Below are 17,456 nucleotides of genomic sequence, written 5' to 3' on the forward strand. Positions count from 1 at the left end.
AGGCTGAGGAAAAAAGAAAAAAGAAAAAAAAAAAAGTACTATTATTCTTTTTGTAGCTATAAAGTATAATGCAACACTGGATGCAGATCTCCAGTCCTCTAGAGTGACTTCCAGGGGATTGTTCAAAGAAAATAATGAAAGGTACATGCAGAGGGATCTTGTGGTACGTCATGAAGAGAATTGTGTTCATGACATCTTCAACGTACAGGTAAGTGCAACTGCAAGGAGCCTCATGACAAAAATGATCAGAGGAAGATGTTAATGAAATGTATGTCTGTAAGATGAATTTAATTCATGATTTAAGTTTCTCAGATTCCCCACTACTGGAAAATACAGAACAAGAAGCTAATTTCAAAGAAACTAATAACAACTGACTTATTTAGCACAGCTGTTGAGGACAGTAGAGGCCATTGTTAATTATGTACTTCAGGTCTGATGTAATACAGAGCTCATAGTCCATAGCTTTAATAGATTTTAATTTCCCTTTCAGTAGATTCTTCCATAAAGGATCTTCCATAATATATATCAAATGTTTTATCTCAGATTAACAACTTTTCAGGTGGGCTTCTCATCCATGTTAGCCCTAAATATATACAGGCTGTGTTTGGGAAAAATAAAAATAAAAAACATCAACCATTTCCTAGTACCAAAGACCAAATGCAGCAGTACTGAGACTTGCAGTAAGCCCTTTGCATTGTGGTAGGTCAGGTAGTTAAAAAGAGAAAGGACTAATACATGCTTTGCTTTGCAATATTTGCAAACCACCAAGGTCAGAGATGATTAATAAATAGGAACATTTTCACATCCCTCTTTCTGATACTTCCTTCTTTTATTCATTGCATACCCAAATACTGTGGGGACAAATATTTTTGATTTGTTGGTCACATCTAGTGTCATTGTAGAGCCATGAGCTAGAAGAGTACTTACCCAGAGCCAAGAAGCAGAAGAGACACAAGAGGTATTGTGTTTTAGTACTGCCCAAGCCCAGTTGCTCTCTGTGACAGCAAAGCAGAGTGGAATAGGAATTTGATTTCTGCAGCCAGGTGAGAAGAAAAATCACCTGCTGGTGGCTTTTGAGAACCAGCTTCCACAGATACACAGTCTGTGTGTTTCTTAGCCCTAGAAGTGAGTGTGATGAATAGAGTCTCCAGGAATGTTTAAAAGACTATGTTGTTACTTCCTTTCTAGAGCAAGTATTACTACACGTTATCAATTTACAGCAGAGTTACCAGTTTTACACTGTTTGCTGTGCGACAGCTATCATATGAACATATGTTTTACAGGAACCTTCTGATGCAGTGAATTCCCTTAGTTTGCGTGTTGACATTGGCCTTACAAATCCTGGCTCCAGCCCTGTCCTCGATATATATTCTCCAACATCTGTGTCCTACAGTGTAAGTATACAGCCTTACTATTGGAAAAGACATGGTTATACTTTTGTGCACAATGTGTGCTCCCTCAAACATGCACATACCAAAATGCTACATACGAATAAAAACTGGTGTTCTAGTTAAGTCACTGGACTGAAAGCAGGCACCAGTACTTTTATACCTTGGAACTGCACGGGCTCTTAACGCTATTTGAAGGGACTTTCTCATCAGCAAAATAACAAATGCTTCCCCTCAAAGATGTTTAAGACTGCTGTGACTAGATAATTTTAAAGTAGAGCACTGTCATTCAGGATTATTTTTATTATTATTATTATTATTTGTTTTGTAGATTCCTTTTATTAAAGACTGTGGTGAAGATGAACTTTGTATCTGTGATCTTGTTCTGAAAGTCCAGCAGAAGGGAGATCACAGGTAAAAGCTGAATAAGTGGAATTGGTGGTTTCCACATCATGTGTTTCCACATCATGATGTTTCCACATCAGGTGTTTTCTTAGTCTTCATAGGCTGTTTTTTCTATAGGCTCTGGATGAATTTCTTCAGAATATCTTTCTAGTTCAACATCTACTTAGAATCATAGAATCGTTATAGAGTCACAGAATGGTTTGGGTTGGAAGGGACCTTAAAGATCAACTAGGTCCTTCTCCTCAGGGCTGCTTTCAGTCCATTCTCCATCCAGCCTGTATTTGTGCTTGGGATTGCTCCAACCCAGAGGCAGGAGCTTGCATTTGGCCTCATTAAACTCCATGAAGTTTGCACAGGCCCACCTCTCAAGCCTACCCAGGTCCCTCTGGATGGCATCCCTTCCCTCCTGTGTGTTGACTGCACTACACAGCTTGGTGTCAGTGGCAAACTTGCTGAAGGTGCACTCGATCCCACTGTCCATGTCACCAACAAAGATGGTAAACAGCTCTGGTCCTAGTACTGACCCCTGAGGAACACTACTCATCACTGATCTCCACTTGGACATTGAGCCATTGACCGCAACACTTTGGGTATGACCATCTAGCCAATTCCTTACCCACCGTGTGGTCATTCCATCAAATCCATGTCTCTCCAATTTAGAGACAAGGATATCATGGGGGACAGTGTCAAATGCTTTGCACAAGTCCAGGTAGACGATGTCAGTTGCTCTTCCTCTATCTATGCTACTTAGAAACAGCAGAGGGGAGGAAAAAAAAAAAAAATAGCATTTCTGTCTAAACAACTAGTCAAGGAAAAAGAGGAGCAATATATTAACAGATACAGAAGTAGGATTCTTGTCAGTGTAGACAAACCTGATTTTTGGTAGGGATGAGTAGACAGTGAGGATTCAGAAGGGTCAGGTCTGTCTGTCTGCTGTCAGAAAAGGAAGCATGCTGGGGGAGCAGCTGTGGCTGTTTCAGTCCCTCCTGCAAGGAGCAGTGGGGATCCTGCATCAAGCTGTGCTACTGGATAGCAGAGATCAGCTCTTTGGGCAGCACATAATCTAGAACCATATATTTACACACATATATTTACAATATGCAGAAAGACTGTCTTCTCCTGGAGCTGCCAGATGTCTCAGCCACCCATTCTCTGTCCACATTCTCATCAGGGTGGAAACCTTGAAAATTCAGCAAAGTGACTATGACTGTACAGAATCAAGGTCCCAGAATTTAAGATGATATTAATTCTATTTGGTTTTAATAAACACTATCACAGAGTTTCTCATGTCAAAGGGTTTAGAAAGCAGAAGGTTTATGCGTATAGAACATAGGAAATGTCTTGCTGTGCTTGTTATTCTTTGTTGACTAGAGGCAACACAGTACGATACATTTTCATGATCCACAGCTGTTCTGGTTAACTCTGTTTACAATATTGAACTTTACTTTCCAACAGCAAACAGCAGTTCATTGTCAGCAGCAAAAACAAAAGACTAACATTCAATGTGAACTTGAGAAATAAAAGAGAAAATGCATATAATACCAGAATCCAGGCTACATTTTCAGACAACTTGTTTTTTGCTTCTTCGTCTTTACCGGTATGTGGTATTCATCTTCACTCTTTCTGCTATTGCCACTGATTTTTCCAGCTACTCAAGAAAACATTTTATATATTTTTTACTTTCTATTAGTGCCTGTCCCAGGAAAGGAGAATGTGTGTGCAAACCTCTCTCCCAGTTCATTTTCTTGGCTACCAGAATTATTCCCTTCAGCATATCAATTTATATAGGTTAATGACAGACACTGCCTACTCAGCATAAAAGTTGGCAACCTGTTGATTTTTACCTCACCTCAGTATTTCAGTCATATTTTCCTCACTTTAGGCCTTGGCACCCACATCTGTTGATTGACTCCCAACAACATACCTGAATGCAGTTGCTGCGCCACAGGGAATTCACATCTGATAAATCAAGCATGCAGCATGGATGCACCTTTAAAGCATAGGCTGTAGATCTAGAAATAGTATTACTGCCAAAGCTATGTATTTCAGCTAGACAGTTAATCAGATTGAAATGATTACTATACCAGAAACTCTTCTTATAATGAATTGTGTCTTTGAAAAGGAAAATAAAGGATTTTTACAGGCTACTGTAGATAGTGCAGTAAATCTTTAATCTGAATTGTTACTTCTAAACAATTCATGTAGGATGAAATCCAGACTTCAGTGGATTTCTGCTGTCAGGCTGCTACTGGAGAGGTGTCTGATAATACTAGGGGTGAAATCTAGAGCCATACTGAAGGGAGAGGAGGGATAGAAGCATTCATCACTGCTCAAGAGCTGCATTTTCCTGAAAAGTGGACTGGCAGAAGTACTCCATGAAGTGCTGAGGTTGCTCCTCTACCTCCCTATCCAGATGTCCAACAAAATTACTTGCGCCACTCATGTCAAAAGACCACAACAGAGCTATGATTTTTTCTGCTTTAAAAGTCCATTTGATTAGAATTCTTTCTGCCTGCAAGTGTAGATTTTGCCTCCTAAAATGTGCCTGTTTCAAAGCAGAGGATTTTTATTTTATTTTTTGTCAGAGTGTAAGTCATGAATGTGTGTCTAGTAGGGACATGTTTAACAAAAAATAGTGCATTTTAATTAATTATTTTCAATGTTATGATAACTGGCTATGGTCTATGAGTTTGTCTTTCCTATGATGTGAGATGATAACATGCAAAATTTTCTGCAAAGTAAAAATAAATAAACTTTTATGTATTGTAGACTTTGCTACAAAAATTGTGATGGAGTTGTCCTCTGCACACTAAATTCTACAGTGAGAGTAGTTAACTGTCTCTCAGGTCATGCAAATATGACTGTAAAATTTATGTATTAAGACTGTAAAAAGCATTATAAGAGAATGCAGTAGGTGGCCTGTACTCTGGTCCATGTTCCTTCTTCCAAGAGCAGCAAATTCTCACAAGATCATTAGAACCCACAGAAAGGGCACAAGACCAGTCCTTATTCCACCTTCCTCCTGCCTCACCCCCAGCCCTGCCTCTCTTCCCCAGCCACCTCATCTTTAGGAATTATTGCTGTAACACTGACTTGTGCTACCCCTTAGTCTAACACAGGTCCTGTTGAAGATGCAAGTTGTGAATTTCCTGTTTTATCAAAAACTGGTATTAAGATGACTTTTCTGTTTCCTTTGCAGAGCGATGGGACTGAAGTCTCATGTCAGACAGGAACAACACAAACTACAGTCATTTGCCAAATAAGCTATCCAGTTTTCCGAACAGGACAACAGGTACAAATTTAAATAACCTTGAGTGATACTCCAAAGCATTGTTGTTGTTTTCCCCTATATCTGCATGTACTGGTGGCAAGCATTTTTAGATATGGCAGTTGTTAACTTCCCTTGGGCTTCAGAGGCAGTAAAAGGAGCAAACTAAGGGCTAAACTCTTGTGACCAGCCTACCAGATTAAACGAGAAATAAAAAATAAAAAAAAAAAGTAAATAAATAAAAGTTCTAAAGCACATTTCTTTCTGCCCATGGATCCTCAGTATCTTTGTAACTCTTGCAGAGTGAAGGCTGGGAACTGAGAGCAGTCAGGCATTGTGCATAGTCTCTCGGGAGCTCAGCACAATTCCATCAGATTGAGATGAGAGGGGAGGCCCACACAGCCCTAGGGTATATCGTATAAACTTTTTCTCATATATCCCATAAAATTTGAGGATATCCCTGTTTTTATGGATCTTAATCTCTTATTCTCCTGGTGCAAAAGAGAAATAGGCTTCCAGCCTCTAACATAATCAGCTGGAGCAATAAGAAACTTGCCAGAGGTAATATAAATATGACGTTCTGCAAAACCAAAAAATTGAAATAATAATAAAAATAAAAATAAAAAGCTTGTTTATTCTGAACTTTTAATGGCATTCATCAAAGCAAACCTGTTTCAATGAATCAAATTAAAATGTAAGTTAAAAACTTCTGTAAGTGCTGGTGTTTAAAAATGTGACTGAAGCGATGCAAACACCTTTTGTTGCAGCTCGCAGCTAGTCATGTATCATTTGAAAATGCACATAGCTAATGTTTACAAAATGATGTCAATTTGTACATGAGAGAGAAAAAAGATTCTGTAGTGTTAGAGATTACTGAAATAGTACACAGAAATAGGACAATTCAGTTACAGAGGAGAATTCTATATGTTTGCACATAGGAATAATTCTGTTGCTATTGCTAAGTGCTCTTGGTGTTCCTTGTCTCTTCCACAGGTATCTTTTGATATTAGTTTTGATTTTAACCTGAAAAATCTTCAGAATATGGCAGTTCTAAGTTTTCATGCCTTGAGGTAAAGTATAACTTTATGAAAGCAATTTTTGTATTAATACCATGTTTGTTCAAAACAATATTGTAACACCTGACTTAAATGTGTTTTGACAAACAGTGAAAGTAATGAAGAGCAAGAACAGGACAACCAGATCAGCTTATCAATTCCTTTGCGGTATGATGCAGAAATTCACTTCACAAGGTATGTTGAATAAAGGAAAAAGTCACTGTCATTTCCTTCAAAGGCATTAGAATATAGTAACAGTCCTGAACGGCCACTGATAATATGCTGAAACTTATTTTCATTTTGGAATTCATAAGAAATTTTTATATTGTCAACAACAGCAGAACTTCATGTTCTTCCAATAATCTAACACGTAAAAACTTATAGAATATGTAGTAAGAAATTAGGGATCCATGTTTACTGTTGTACAACTGTTATGGGTGGTCAGATGCTCACATGGATGGAATATGTATAAAACTCAAACACTGCCCATGGTTTTGATAATAAAATTAGTATATGCTATAACAGGATTAGCCTCTGGTTCTCAAATGTTACTGAAATTGAATCAAATCTGAAGTTAAACAGATAAAACTGAACAAAATAACAACAAAAACAAACAAACAGAACAAAATGTTCCAGTTCAAATTCATACCTCTCTCAGCAAAGAAAATTAAGGAGCGTGAGAGTTTCATGCCCTTGAAACTTGTCATCTTCAGCCCTTGAAATGTCCTGTGTTTTTGGATGTACTGAAATTAGGCATTAGAATCACAGAATTTTTCTAGGTTGGAAGAGACCTCAAGATCATCAAGTCCAACCTCTGACCTAACACTAACAGTCCCCACTAAACCATATCCCTAAGCTCTACAAATTAATAATTAGTCTGTTACGGTTCTAGACAAGAATAATTCCAGTTACAGTTTATCCAAAATTACAAATGAAACAAAAATATACTGATTTGACTCTTATTTTAAGATAGGTTACTTTACCTTCCATAAAAGAAAAAACGTGTTCATCTTTCCTAATTGCTGGATTTGTAGGATAAGATATTTAGTTATATCTGATATACATAGTCACCAACTGTTGGTGGAAAAAAAGGCCTTTGCCTCCCAAAGCATTCAAAAATTAACAAATGCAAAATGGTAGAAAACAAACAGCAATTGCTCAAACAATGACAGAAGTGTGAAAAAGAGGAAACTGCACAGCAACAATGAATTTAGGAAATGAACATTCAAAGGCCACTGTAACCACAAGAACTTCTAGCTCAGGTCTTTGCATGAATATGGACCACAGTACAGAAGCAGAAGTACATTTGCAGCAGCAGTTTCAAAATATTATAAGGCCCAGGATTCACCACAACTGGGTGCACCAATTATAGTCTTGCAGATTTTTTTGGATTTTTTTTAGTTGCTTAAAAGCATGTATTTAGGTAAGTGATGCAAGTTCTTTCAACTCACGGGGAAAGTCACATGAGACATCAGCAGAAGAGTTTTTGTTATTCAAGTTAGCAGCAGCACAGAGACTACAAAAGCATCTGAATATCTATCAGACCAACTTAAGTAGTAGCTTCAAAGGAATTTGAAAAAGTGAAAACTTGAATCAGCAAATTTAATTTAACTGTGCACTAAGAACAGAAGCTCAGTGCTTCAGAAAAGACCAGGCAGAGAACCTGTAAAAGAGTTACTCAAGGTAAAATAGTGTTTCAAATTCAGGTGCATCTCCTGAAGTATGAGAAAATGCAATTCCATATGCAAGTCAGAGCATGAAGGAATCTCTAGAGTTGGAAAAAGATTTTAGTTATTTTTGGTAATGAGCCGGCTTAAAGGAACTGAAGGAAGTACACATTAAGCTAACACACAATTTTTAATGCTTCCCTTGGAGATAGCTCATTTATACACCCTCTAACACTTAGGGAATATCTATCTGGAAATAGCTCCTTCCTGAGGCAGGTAATTTAGCAAATAACTAACTTTTTAAATTACAATGGTTGAGGAAAAAAAAAAGTGTCAACTCATTGAAGATAGGCTTTTTTAGTGAAAAACCTCCTGATCTGTTTTCAGAGGTGGGAATCAGTCTTATCAGTGAAAAGGAAGCTGATACCATGTAAACTAGAAAGGCCGGATATTTGAGCAATAAGGAAGCAGAAAATACTTCATGTGGGTTTTCCTAGCAGATCTTGTCAGGAGAGTCTTTGAGGAAAGGGCTCTTGGGAGGAAGCATGAAGAAATGAGAAGGATTCCTGGCACAGTATGGAAGAGCACAACTGAACAGAAAGCATCTCTTTGAGACTACACACGTTAGTTTGGGATTGTGTGCACAGATGTTACCCAGATAAACTGGATAGAGCTGCATTGCCAAACAGAAGGGATCTGCACTTTGTGTTGCATGAAGAGCTGATGTAGGGAGTCATGATAGCTCCTTGTTAACCCACTCCCTAGCTTTTCATGTTCAAAACTACTCAACTAAGCCTCCTGTAGGATGAAGACCAGAATGATTATGGGATGGTTCAGCAGTAATAATTGGTCACAGGGAGCACAAGGATGCAATTAATTACACAGGGATGTTTTTGTTGTCTTTGAGCACAGACTCACCTGGTTGAGCCCCTCAAGCATCCACAGGCCCTCACAACCTGTTTTTCCATCTCACACTTGTAATTTCATGATATAGTGGGCTGCAACCACATTCACATTACTTTAGAAATTTTGAATGATAAAAACAACAGTAATAAAGAAAGTAGATGAGAGCAGACTGAGGGCTGTAAGATATGTGGCATGCATACAAACAGGGTGCTGTATGATTCCATACCCAGGCAGTTAGGAAACAAACCCACTTTGTAGCACAGGGCATTAGGGCCAAAAGTTGTAATTTTTGCCTGGGAGAGGAGCTTGCAGTAGGGTTCTAGATGCACTGTGGCAAGCACAAGTTTGAACAGAACCTACATCTCATGCTGCCCTGCTGTCTTCATGTGCTCAGTTGGCTTTGGGCTTCAGTATAGCATTTATTTTCTTAACTATATTGTTAAAATTCAAACAGCAGGACAAGTGAATGATTTTCCTGCAATTATAATTCTGACCTGATTCACAAACTTAGAACAAACCAAAGCACATCCAGTTGCATATGTTTTCAAAGTAGCTGCCAAACTGAAATGTATTGTTTTATGGTTGTTAACTAGGCTTGCCAACATCAACTTCTATGAAGTGTACTCTGGTCGTAACATTCCTTCCCCTGTGAATAGTTTTGAAGATATTGGCCCCACATTCAACTTCTCAGTTAAGGTTAGTAAATGTTTCTGGTTCTGTTTTGAGAAGTTGCCTTACGTCCGCCTGCAGCTGGGTCCCAAAATGCAGTTGAAAAAAAAAAAAAAAAGCATCTGATTTCACTATCTGATTTTGATACTTTTGAATCAGTCAAATAGGGGAAGAAATTTGCAAATACCAGGAGGGATAAATCCTTATAATCCTGATGAGGTCAAAAATGAAATTTGAACTTAATACTTAAGTAGAATGGTGGAGGGATTGGTCCTGCACTGTTTATGTATTTGGAAGAGGGTTAATGCTTAACTTCAGGCCAGCTTACACTATTTGTTCACAGAGCTAATTTGTCTTCTGCTGGCTTGATAACGGGAAACAAGTCTTTGCAGGCCTGAACTTTGAAATTGGAGTTTTGGCAAGAGTTAAGTGTTCAAACAAGATGCAGGAACTAGCCAGATTACAGCATTTATTACACAGCTCAAAAAAATTAGATCCAAATATGCAACGTGGAAGAAACTTTAATTTTATTCCATTTATATTCTTGTAACTTCTTTTGTAAAAGCCTGTTGGCTGTTGTAGAATATTTGTTTTTCAAAAACTATTTCATGTAGATAATAAGAGCTTTGCTAAGGAAACAGGCAGGGGCCCGAAGCTATGGGGTATGCTTTCCACTAGGGCATAATTTCATTATTTACCCCAGTAAGTGTAACAATACAAAAAACACTGATGCAAAAGGAATCCAGTTCTTCCATAATCATCTATGATTTCTGATTTTCTGGTTATACCAAATACTTTATATGTATGTAAGTATTTTTACCTAAATTAATTGTGAGCTATTTGTTTTGCAGATAACAACAGGGGGAATTCCAGTGAAGATGGCAACTGTGAAAATCCTTCTTCCAGAGCTGACCAACAAAGACAACCCACTGATGTACCTAACTGCAGTTGACACAGATCAGGTGAAGGACTGTACTATATAAGCTGATATGTTTGGGGGTTTTAACCAACACCATTTACATCAGTTATTTCCTCCACAATGTATCTGAGATTCAGATAATACATGCCCTTTCAGTATGCCCCTTTCTACAAAGGGATGGGGGAGGACCATGACATCAACTGTACACCAGTCTATTCCTTGGTAGATGCCAATTATCTGTACAGTCCACAGGGGACTTGTCATATGACCCTGGAATTACGTGGTTCTCCAAGATCCTGGGAAGACAATAGTAAAAATGGATTTTTTAGATCAGGACAAAACTTTCAGTTTAGTCTAGGTGTGTGTGTGTGGGGGGGGGGGGGGGGGAATTTATAAGAGCAGTTTAATTTTGATTAAAATACACAGTCTGTTAGATTCCAAAATCATCCAGCGTTAGATAATTCACAACCTATATTTCACAGCCACCATGTCATCAGAAGTATATATTGTTATAATGACTATACATTTTGGAGTATGATGTCAACGAGTTTAATTCCTGCCATCCCTTTCCTAGACCAGGGGTGTTACTTGTCAAGCTCAGATAAATCCACTGCAAATAGGAAAAAGACCTTACTCTGCATCCTTCAAGAAAGAGAACTTCAGAGCTTTGAAAGAAATGGTGAGTACACGTCAGGTCTGCAGTACAGCAGGACAGGAGTGCAGAGCTGATCCTTGCTGCTGAACCTGTGGGGATGACTGTGGTGGCCATGGCATTATTCACTCAGACTGCAGGAATGTCTCCTATGGATATTCTCACACATACTGCATCTACCTTAGAGAGAAGCAGCACTACATATTCTTCACTGTGTGCAAGCACTCAATTTGCAGGCACAGAATAATAAAATTTTAAACTGGGAGTCAAAGGACCTGTTGTTAAAATGTACTTTTTAATGCATGCTGTTATGTCTTCTTGCTGTTTTCCCTGGAAGAACTGTAAAAATGCAAAGTGCAGTACCATCACATGCAAACTGGAAGACCTCGTGCTGAAAGGAGAGTATTTTGTGAATGTCTCCACCCGGATCTGGAATGGTACTTTTGCTGCTGTGAGTATCACCTGCATCTTCCTTAAGGAACCAATACCCAAATATTTCCTAGTTGCTGGTATTTTTTGAAGTTAATTCAAGAGAACTTTCCAATCTAGAAAGATATTCTTTTATGTTATTGTGTTTTTCCAGATTGAAAACTTGAATCAAAAAGTGAAGCAGTATAACAGAACTGCAAATTTCAGTCCAGGACAAACTCTAAGAAAATGCAGTGATAATACAGATCTTCACAGCTATAAAAACATTTTCTGCATCTGTTAAATTCATTTAAGGTGAACTAGAGTTTCCACAAAATTCAATGTAGGACAGCAGAGCAGAGTATAGTCATAGCCTGGAAAATAATGTTGCTTTTAACTTTTGAATGTCATAGGCTATATAGTGATCATTTTAAGTCACATCAAAATACAAAAAGCCTATTAGTGCTGCCAGTTATATTTGTTAGAGAAGGTGTGGATTTTTATTTTAAATTGATTTTTTGTTTTTATCAGAGTTAGTGTCAAGGAAACAGTCCCTGCTTAAAGAGCTACAGGATGCTTAAAAATATGCATCAATACCTTGACTTTCCCATTTTAAATCATCATGTGTCCTCCAGAATATAAATCTTCTTGAATTACCAGACTTCTGAAATGAGACTATGTTGACTCCTCAGCTAGGCAACCAACCAAACTGTCTTAGAGTCCTAGGCTTGCACAGAGCATCAGGAGTATGATGCAGTCTCATTAGGTCTGTCTGGCGAGTCTGGTGGCAGGTATTGACATTGAACAGCAAGATGGTTGTCAGCTTCATCATTCAGCGCTTAAAAGGAAAAGGTCAGGTTGATAATGTAATATAATTATGCAAGTGTGTGAAGAAAAGCATCTGCCTGTCTTTAAAGATGGTGTTTTTCAAATCAGCTGGGTCAAGAACATTTGTTAGTGCTGATAGATATGCAGAAGGTGGAGGCCTGAGTAAAAGGTTGCTATCCTCAGAAGATAGTGCATGGAAACAATTTGTTTTCCACTGGGAGATGGGAAGAGAAGACTGAAGTTTATAGTTTTCCTCTCATCTTCCATTTTGTTGTTTTCTTTTGGATTGTCAGTGCAAATATCCTTGCAAGCACCAAATGATGCACATCATAGCCTTGTTATTTAGTGGCAATCAATCATTGCCTAAGGAGAGGGCAGCAGACTTGCTGATACCTGCTAATCAAAGCAAAGAAATACGTGTTTAGGAATCAGCAAGGTCCTTTGAATCGTGCATAGGCAGGTTTCTACATATCTAGGAATGCAGGACAGACCACTAGCGCAGGTAGCTATGGTGCAGATATGCTATAACCTGCACAGTCAATTCAACGCCTTGGTAGCTCATGCTTCCTGTGTCAAGTCCACCATACCTGGCCCTGCCAGTGGCTGTAGGATTTTTAGAACCAACTGCAGAGATATGGCTGCAGAGGCAAAAAGACAAAGCACTCACTGCTTCTAGAATGGCTGGCTGGTGCTCCCATGACCTGAATCTGCTCTCAGCGGTCCTGTGGGAATCAGGAATCGCTATGCCTAAGGCATGGAGATAAGAGCAACACTGAGATGGCATAGTAAGCACAGCCATGCTCCTCTGCCTCTGGATACGTTTGCCGAGGAAGTGGTATCTGGCATAAGGTCTCTTTTCATTTGGGAATTGTCCTAGATTTTTGTTGTCTTTGTTTAAGCTGAGGGCATGATGTCAGAGTTTGACCAGTGGAGAGGAACAGATTGTGGCTGGAAAAAATAAACGAGGAAAAACAGAGAAGCAGTGGATAGAGGTGAGGAGGGAAAGAAGGGAAAGAACATCCAATTTCCATTTATTTCTAAGGCCAGAGAGATTTCTCCCTTTCTCACCATTATATTTTTCCCTATCTCTTCTCACCTAGCAGAAGCAACAGATTTGAAATGACTATAAAAATGGATATATAATCAAATTCTTCTATTTTGTTTGAACTATTTGTTAAAGAGGAAAAGTTAATAAAAATAGCAAAATTAAGTCTGGATTACTGATACATAATTACTTTCATAGACACTTTATCTTGGGACAAATAAAAAGAAAGATCATTTTAATTTTCTTAATACTGTGAATTTCTTCTGGTTCTGATGAGTTCATTTCAAAACAAGATAATTACTTTAGGATGTCTATATTCTAATGAGTTGTCCTGTAACAGAGCTTTACAGTTTTTTTGTTTGTTTGTTTGTTTGTTTGTTTTTAATCTTCTCTTTCAGTCAACTTTCCAGGCATTGCAACTCTCTGCAGAGGCAGAAATCAATACACACAACGCTGATTTATTTATAATTGGAGAGAATACCCTAACTGTAAGTGAAGTATAAGTAGACTTTTTCAATTTCTCTTTTCTTGAATTAAGCTGATAACATGTAATTTTCAGTGTCATTTAGCAGTTCGTAGCGAATTACAAACTCTGATGACATTTGAGTATGTTGAACTAATGTATCTTTTTGGTTATATACAAACTCAAGTTACTAAAATGTTTTAATTTCAGCTGACTGTTATATAAACTATACAGTTAAAATCTGCAGATTTTAAATAGATAATAGAACTATCAGCAAAACTCAGCTGAAAATTTCTGAAACTCACTTAGTTTCCTGTGCATGAAAAGATCAAAATTTGGATTTCATTCTCCAACAGAATTAATTGCTGTAGTTATATGAGCTCTGGGAAACATTCTAGCAAATCTGATTTATAGTCTTCTGTTAAGTGTATTTGTGTTTGTAGACATGTTTTGCACAGATCTCCAGCAAATATGCTTAATCTCATTTGTGAAAGACTGAGGAGCATTTTTGTGTATGGAATGGTTGTAATATGGACAATATGGACACAGCTAATCTCAGGAAAAGTAACCAAAATACCACTTTGCTAGTTTAGAATCCTTTTCCCAAGGTTCCCTCCACTAAATAAAAACATAAGCAGCACTTAAGAACACATTTTTGCTGGGCTATTTTAATAATAATAAAAAATACCTTGTTCTCCTGACTTATCTAGAAAGTGACACTCTTCCATTTGCAAGACTAAGTTTAGATTTATTTTTACATGAGTTACCAGCCTCTTTCATCCATAAAAAATAATCAAGTCCTTTGAAGACCAAAATACAAATTAGTAAGGGAGTCCACTATCTGTGAGAGTATGTAGTATAGTCCATTCACAGGCAGTGGAAAATTCAGTAAAGTGTGTACCAAGACAGTTACTGACCAGCCTATCAGAATGTGGAAATAAGACCATATTTCAGTACTATTTTTTCATTATTTTCTCACGGAGAGTTTTATTTTATGTTATGTTATTATTTTATTTTATTTTATTTATTTATTATGAGGAACCTCTGAACAGACCCTTTTCTATCCTGGAAAACCTACAAACCCTGAAGAAGGAAAGGAAATAGATGCGTAGGCCTGGAACTAATGCCATGATTTTTTAGAATTACATACCTGTATTTGAAGAGTGCTGAGTGTCTTTGCTTTGTGACATGATACTGCTTCTGCTAGGATATGATACCCATTAACATACAATACAAATATGCCACTTATGGTACAGATTTTTTAGGTAGCTCACTGTGTACTTTTCTATGGTTGGACCATGATACTACCAAATTTACATTTCCAGCATTGCTCTTGGTGATTTCAGGAGCATCAGAATTCAACTTTTTTTTTTTTTTTTTTTTTTTTTTTTTTTTTTTTTAACTTCAATTACTCTCCCTTAAGTTAAATAGGTAGTTCCTCAGCCAGCCATTAAAACGTAATGATCTGAGAGGTCTTTTCCAACCTAAAGGATTCTCTGGAACTTCTACAGCTCTGAGGCAGTGGCTGAGCAGACCCTGAAATTATCCACAGGGTTCCTAAGAAACACAATGTGTTTTAGTGAAGTTTACAGTCTCATCCCTACTTGACAGCCCCTTGCCCTGTGAAAACTCTTGGCAAATGTGCCAGCTGACGAAGGGCAGAATACTATACACTCTCCCTAGGGTAGTTTCCTTTGCCACTTCAGAGATGGAGCAAGTATCAAACACTGCACACAGTGCTTGGAAGGGCAGAGTGGTACCCACTTTTTGCCCTTTCATACTTATTTGGAATGGGACAGTGCAGTAGCAATCTGAGTTTATTACCTACTTACCTTGATATTTTAGACAAACAACTGAGCTGGTAGGATTAATCCATCTTAGTAACTACATTAGATATCCACACAAGAGTTAGTACTCCTATAAACCCTAATCAATAGAAAGAATAGGTATTTTTGAGATGCCATTCATCTCAAAGGTGATGCTAAAAATCAGAAGATGAATTGTGCCCTAAAAAAAGGCCATCCTTCTCCATTGGAAGCCAAAGGCTAACTTGTAGATAGATAGATACAGTGTTAGATGAGGTAAATTACAGCCACAGTGTCTTACTGACTGCAGTTCAACTTCAAGGAAGACATTTGTTCTTAGACATAGATTTACCATTCCAGTAGTGCCACTTCCCTGTTAATCTAATAGAGAAAGCATTACTAGGGAAGCTGCACATAGAAATTACACTGTTTTTGTTTTTGTTTTTGTTTTGTTTTGTTTGTTTGTTTGTTTGTTTTTGATTTTTGTTTTTTAATTTGGATGAGCTGGATTGCCATGTAGTCAAATAAATTGATGTGATGCTAGGTGGGGAAGCTGCTTGATATTTGTGCGTAAAAGCTTTCAGTTTCTTTCCAAGCTGGGAAAGACTGCCAGCTGGAGGAAATAACATTAACCTGCTGCAATCATCATTACAGCTATTCTGTTAGAAAATACCTAAAGCCAGTCTGCCTCAGTGAAATGAATACATATAGACACACCTAACACAACATTAGAGCCTTCCAGCAGAAATGACTTAAATCACTGAGATGTCAGTTCAGTGCAAGTTTCCCAGAAAGTTTAGGATTAAACTACACCAGACAAATGCACTGAGCAAGCAACCCAGAGAAAATAAACCAACACGACTTCTTTTATCATGTTTCAGGAAAGACAAAAAAAAAAAATCTTCATGTTAAATGCACATCATTCCAAACTTAAATCCAAAGATTTGACAGTTCATAAATATTAGAGCAGTATCTCCCTGAGCAACTGTGTTAGATGTAACTATACAGTTGGTTATCTTCAATGCAGCTAGATACAGTATCACCTGAAATGTATTTACAGACACTATGCTGTTCTGTGAGCTCTCTGGTATTGCTCAGGAAGAACAGGTGTGCTAGAAGCACTCCTGTTTGACCCATACATCTTACTGCAAATCCATAAAGTTAACTCAGGAGAACACAGATTAACACGAGAAGACTAGCAAGCTGTTTTGTGTTTTCCAGGAAGGCAGGAACAGCAGACAAAGGAGACTGAGGTGGTACTGCCAGGTAGGAGGGAAGAAATTTGAGCAGCCACAGTGACTGCATGGTGGTGTCTGGCCTCTGATTAGTATTGCCTCCTACGGCTGCCCACCACAAATAACGACTCTGAAAACACTCAGCTGGAAGTAGCTCTTCTCTAGCTGATGCAGCAGAACTGTCTGATATGAGCAGATGGTGCAAGGCTATTCCCAGACTGCATTTAAGCATCTGTGGTTTACCTAGTGGTAGGGTGTCCGTGCACTGTGGGGACAACTCCGAAAGAACCCGTTCCTGGAAAGGCAGAAAGCTGAAAGGAAGAGATTGCTTCTCTGCCTGTTGTGTATAGTCGAGAGTGGTGAGGGTCCCTAATGGTTAAATGACACTGCCCTGTGCTACCGTGGTGAAAGCACATGTGTATGAACACTAGTGAAAGGTTTGCAATTGCCTGGCATGTTCCGGTCCTGGAATGATCCTGGAATGCATGCAGCACAGCTATTCTTGATGAGTACTTAGTTTACAAATCCTACTTAACGTGCAGTTAACATTAACCCTTAATGCACAATCTCTCTGCTTTCAGATCCCAGTTACAATTATGAAGCCAGATGAGAAAGCTGAGATACCCATTGGTGTTGTGATTGGCAGTATATTGGCTGGACTCCTCTTGCTGTTAATACTGGTTGCTGTTTTATGGAAAGTAAGTAGGTGTTTATATTCTTAAAAAGAAAAGCAGAAAGGGATA

The 17,456-nt window shown here is 38.1% G+C and overlaps 1 protein-coding gene across 1 annotated transcript in view; it reads left to right on the plus strand.

Annotated features, from left to right (window-relative positions):
- Positions 1-17,456, plus strand: part of ITGA2 (integrin subunit alpha 2) — a 67,934-nt gene that overhangs the window by 46,761 nt on the left and 3,717 nt on the right. Inside the window, exons 17-29 of the mRNA XM_035310616.1 lie at positions 57-208; positions 1,284-1,394; positions 1,720-1,802; positions 3,249-3,390; positions 4,993-5,085; positions 6,055-6,131; positions 6,228-6,311; positions 9,283-9,385; positions 10,210-10,320; positions 10,852-10,956; positions 11,267-11,380; positions 13,609-13,698; positions 17,295-17,411. Of these exons, the coding sequence (XP_035166507.1) occupies positions 57-208; positions 1,284-1,394; positions 1,720-1,802; positions 3,249-3,390; positions 4,993-5,085; positions 6,055-6,131; positions 6,228-6,311; positions 9,283-9,385; positions 10,210-10,320; positions 10,852-10,956; positions 11,267-11,380; positions 13,609-13,698; positions 17,295-17,411 (1,382 nt within the window). The remainder of the gene's footprint in view (positions 1-56; positions 209-1,283; positions 1,395-1,719; positions 1,803-3,248; positions 3,391-4,992; positions 5,086-6,054; positions 6,132-6,227; positions 6,312-9,282; positions 9,386-10,209; positions 10,321-10,851; positions 10,957-11,266; positions 11,381-13,608; positions 13,699-17,294; positions 17,412-17,456) is intronic.

Source organism: Oxyura jamaicensis, chromosome Z, assembly GCF_011077185.1.
Source record: "Oxyura jamaicensis isolate SHBP4307 breed ruddy duck chromosome Z, BPBGC_Ojam_1.0, whole genome shotgun sequence".
In the NCBI taxonomy this organism is placed as follows: Eukaryota; Metazoa; Chordata; class Aves; order Anseriformes; family Anatidae; genus Oxyura; species Oxyura jamaicensis.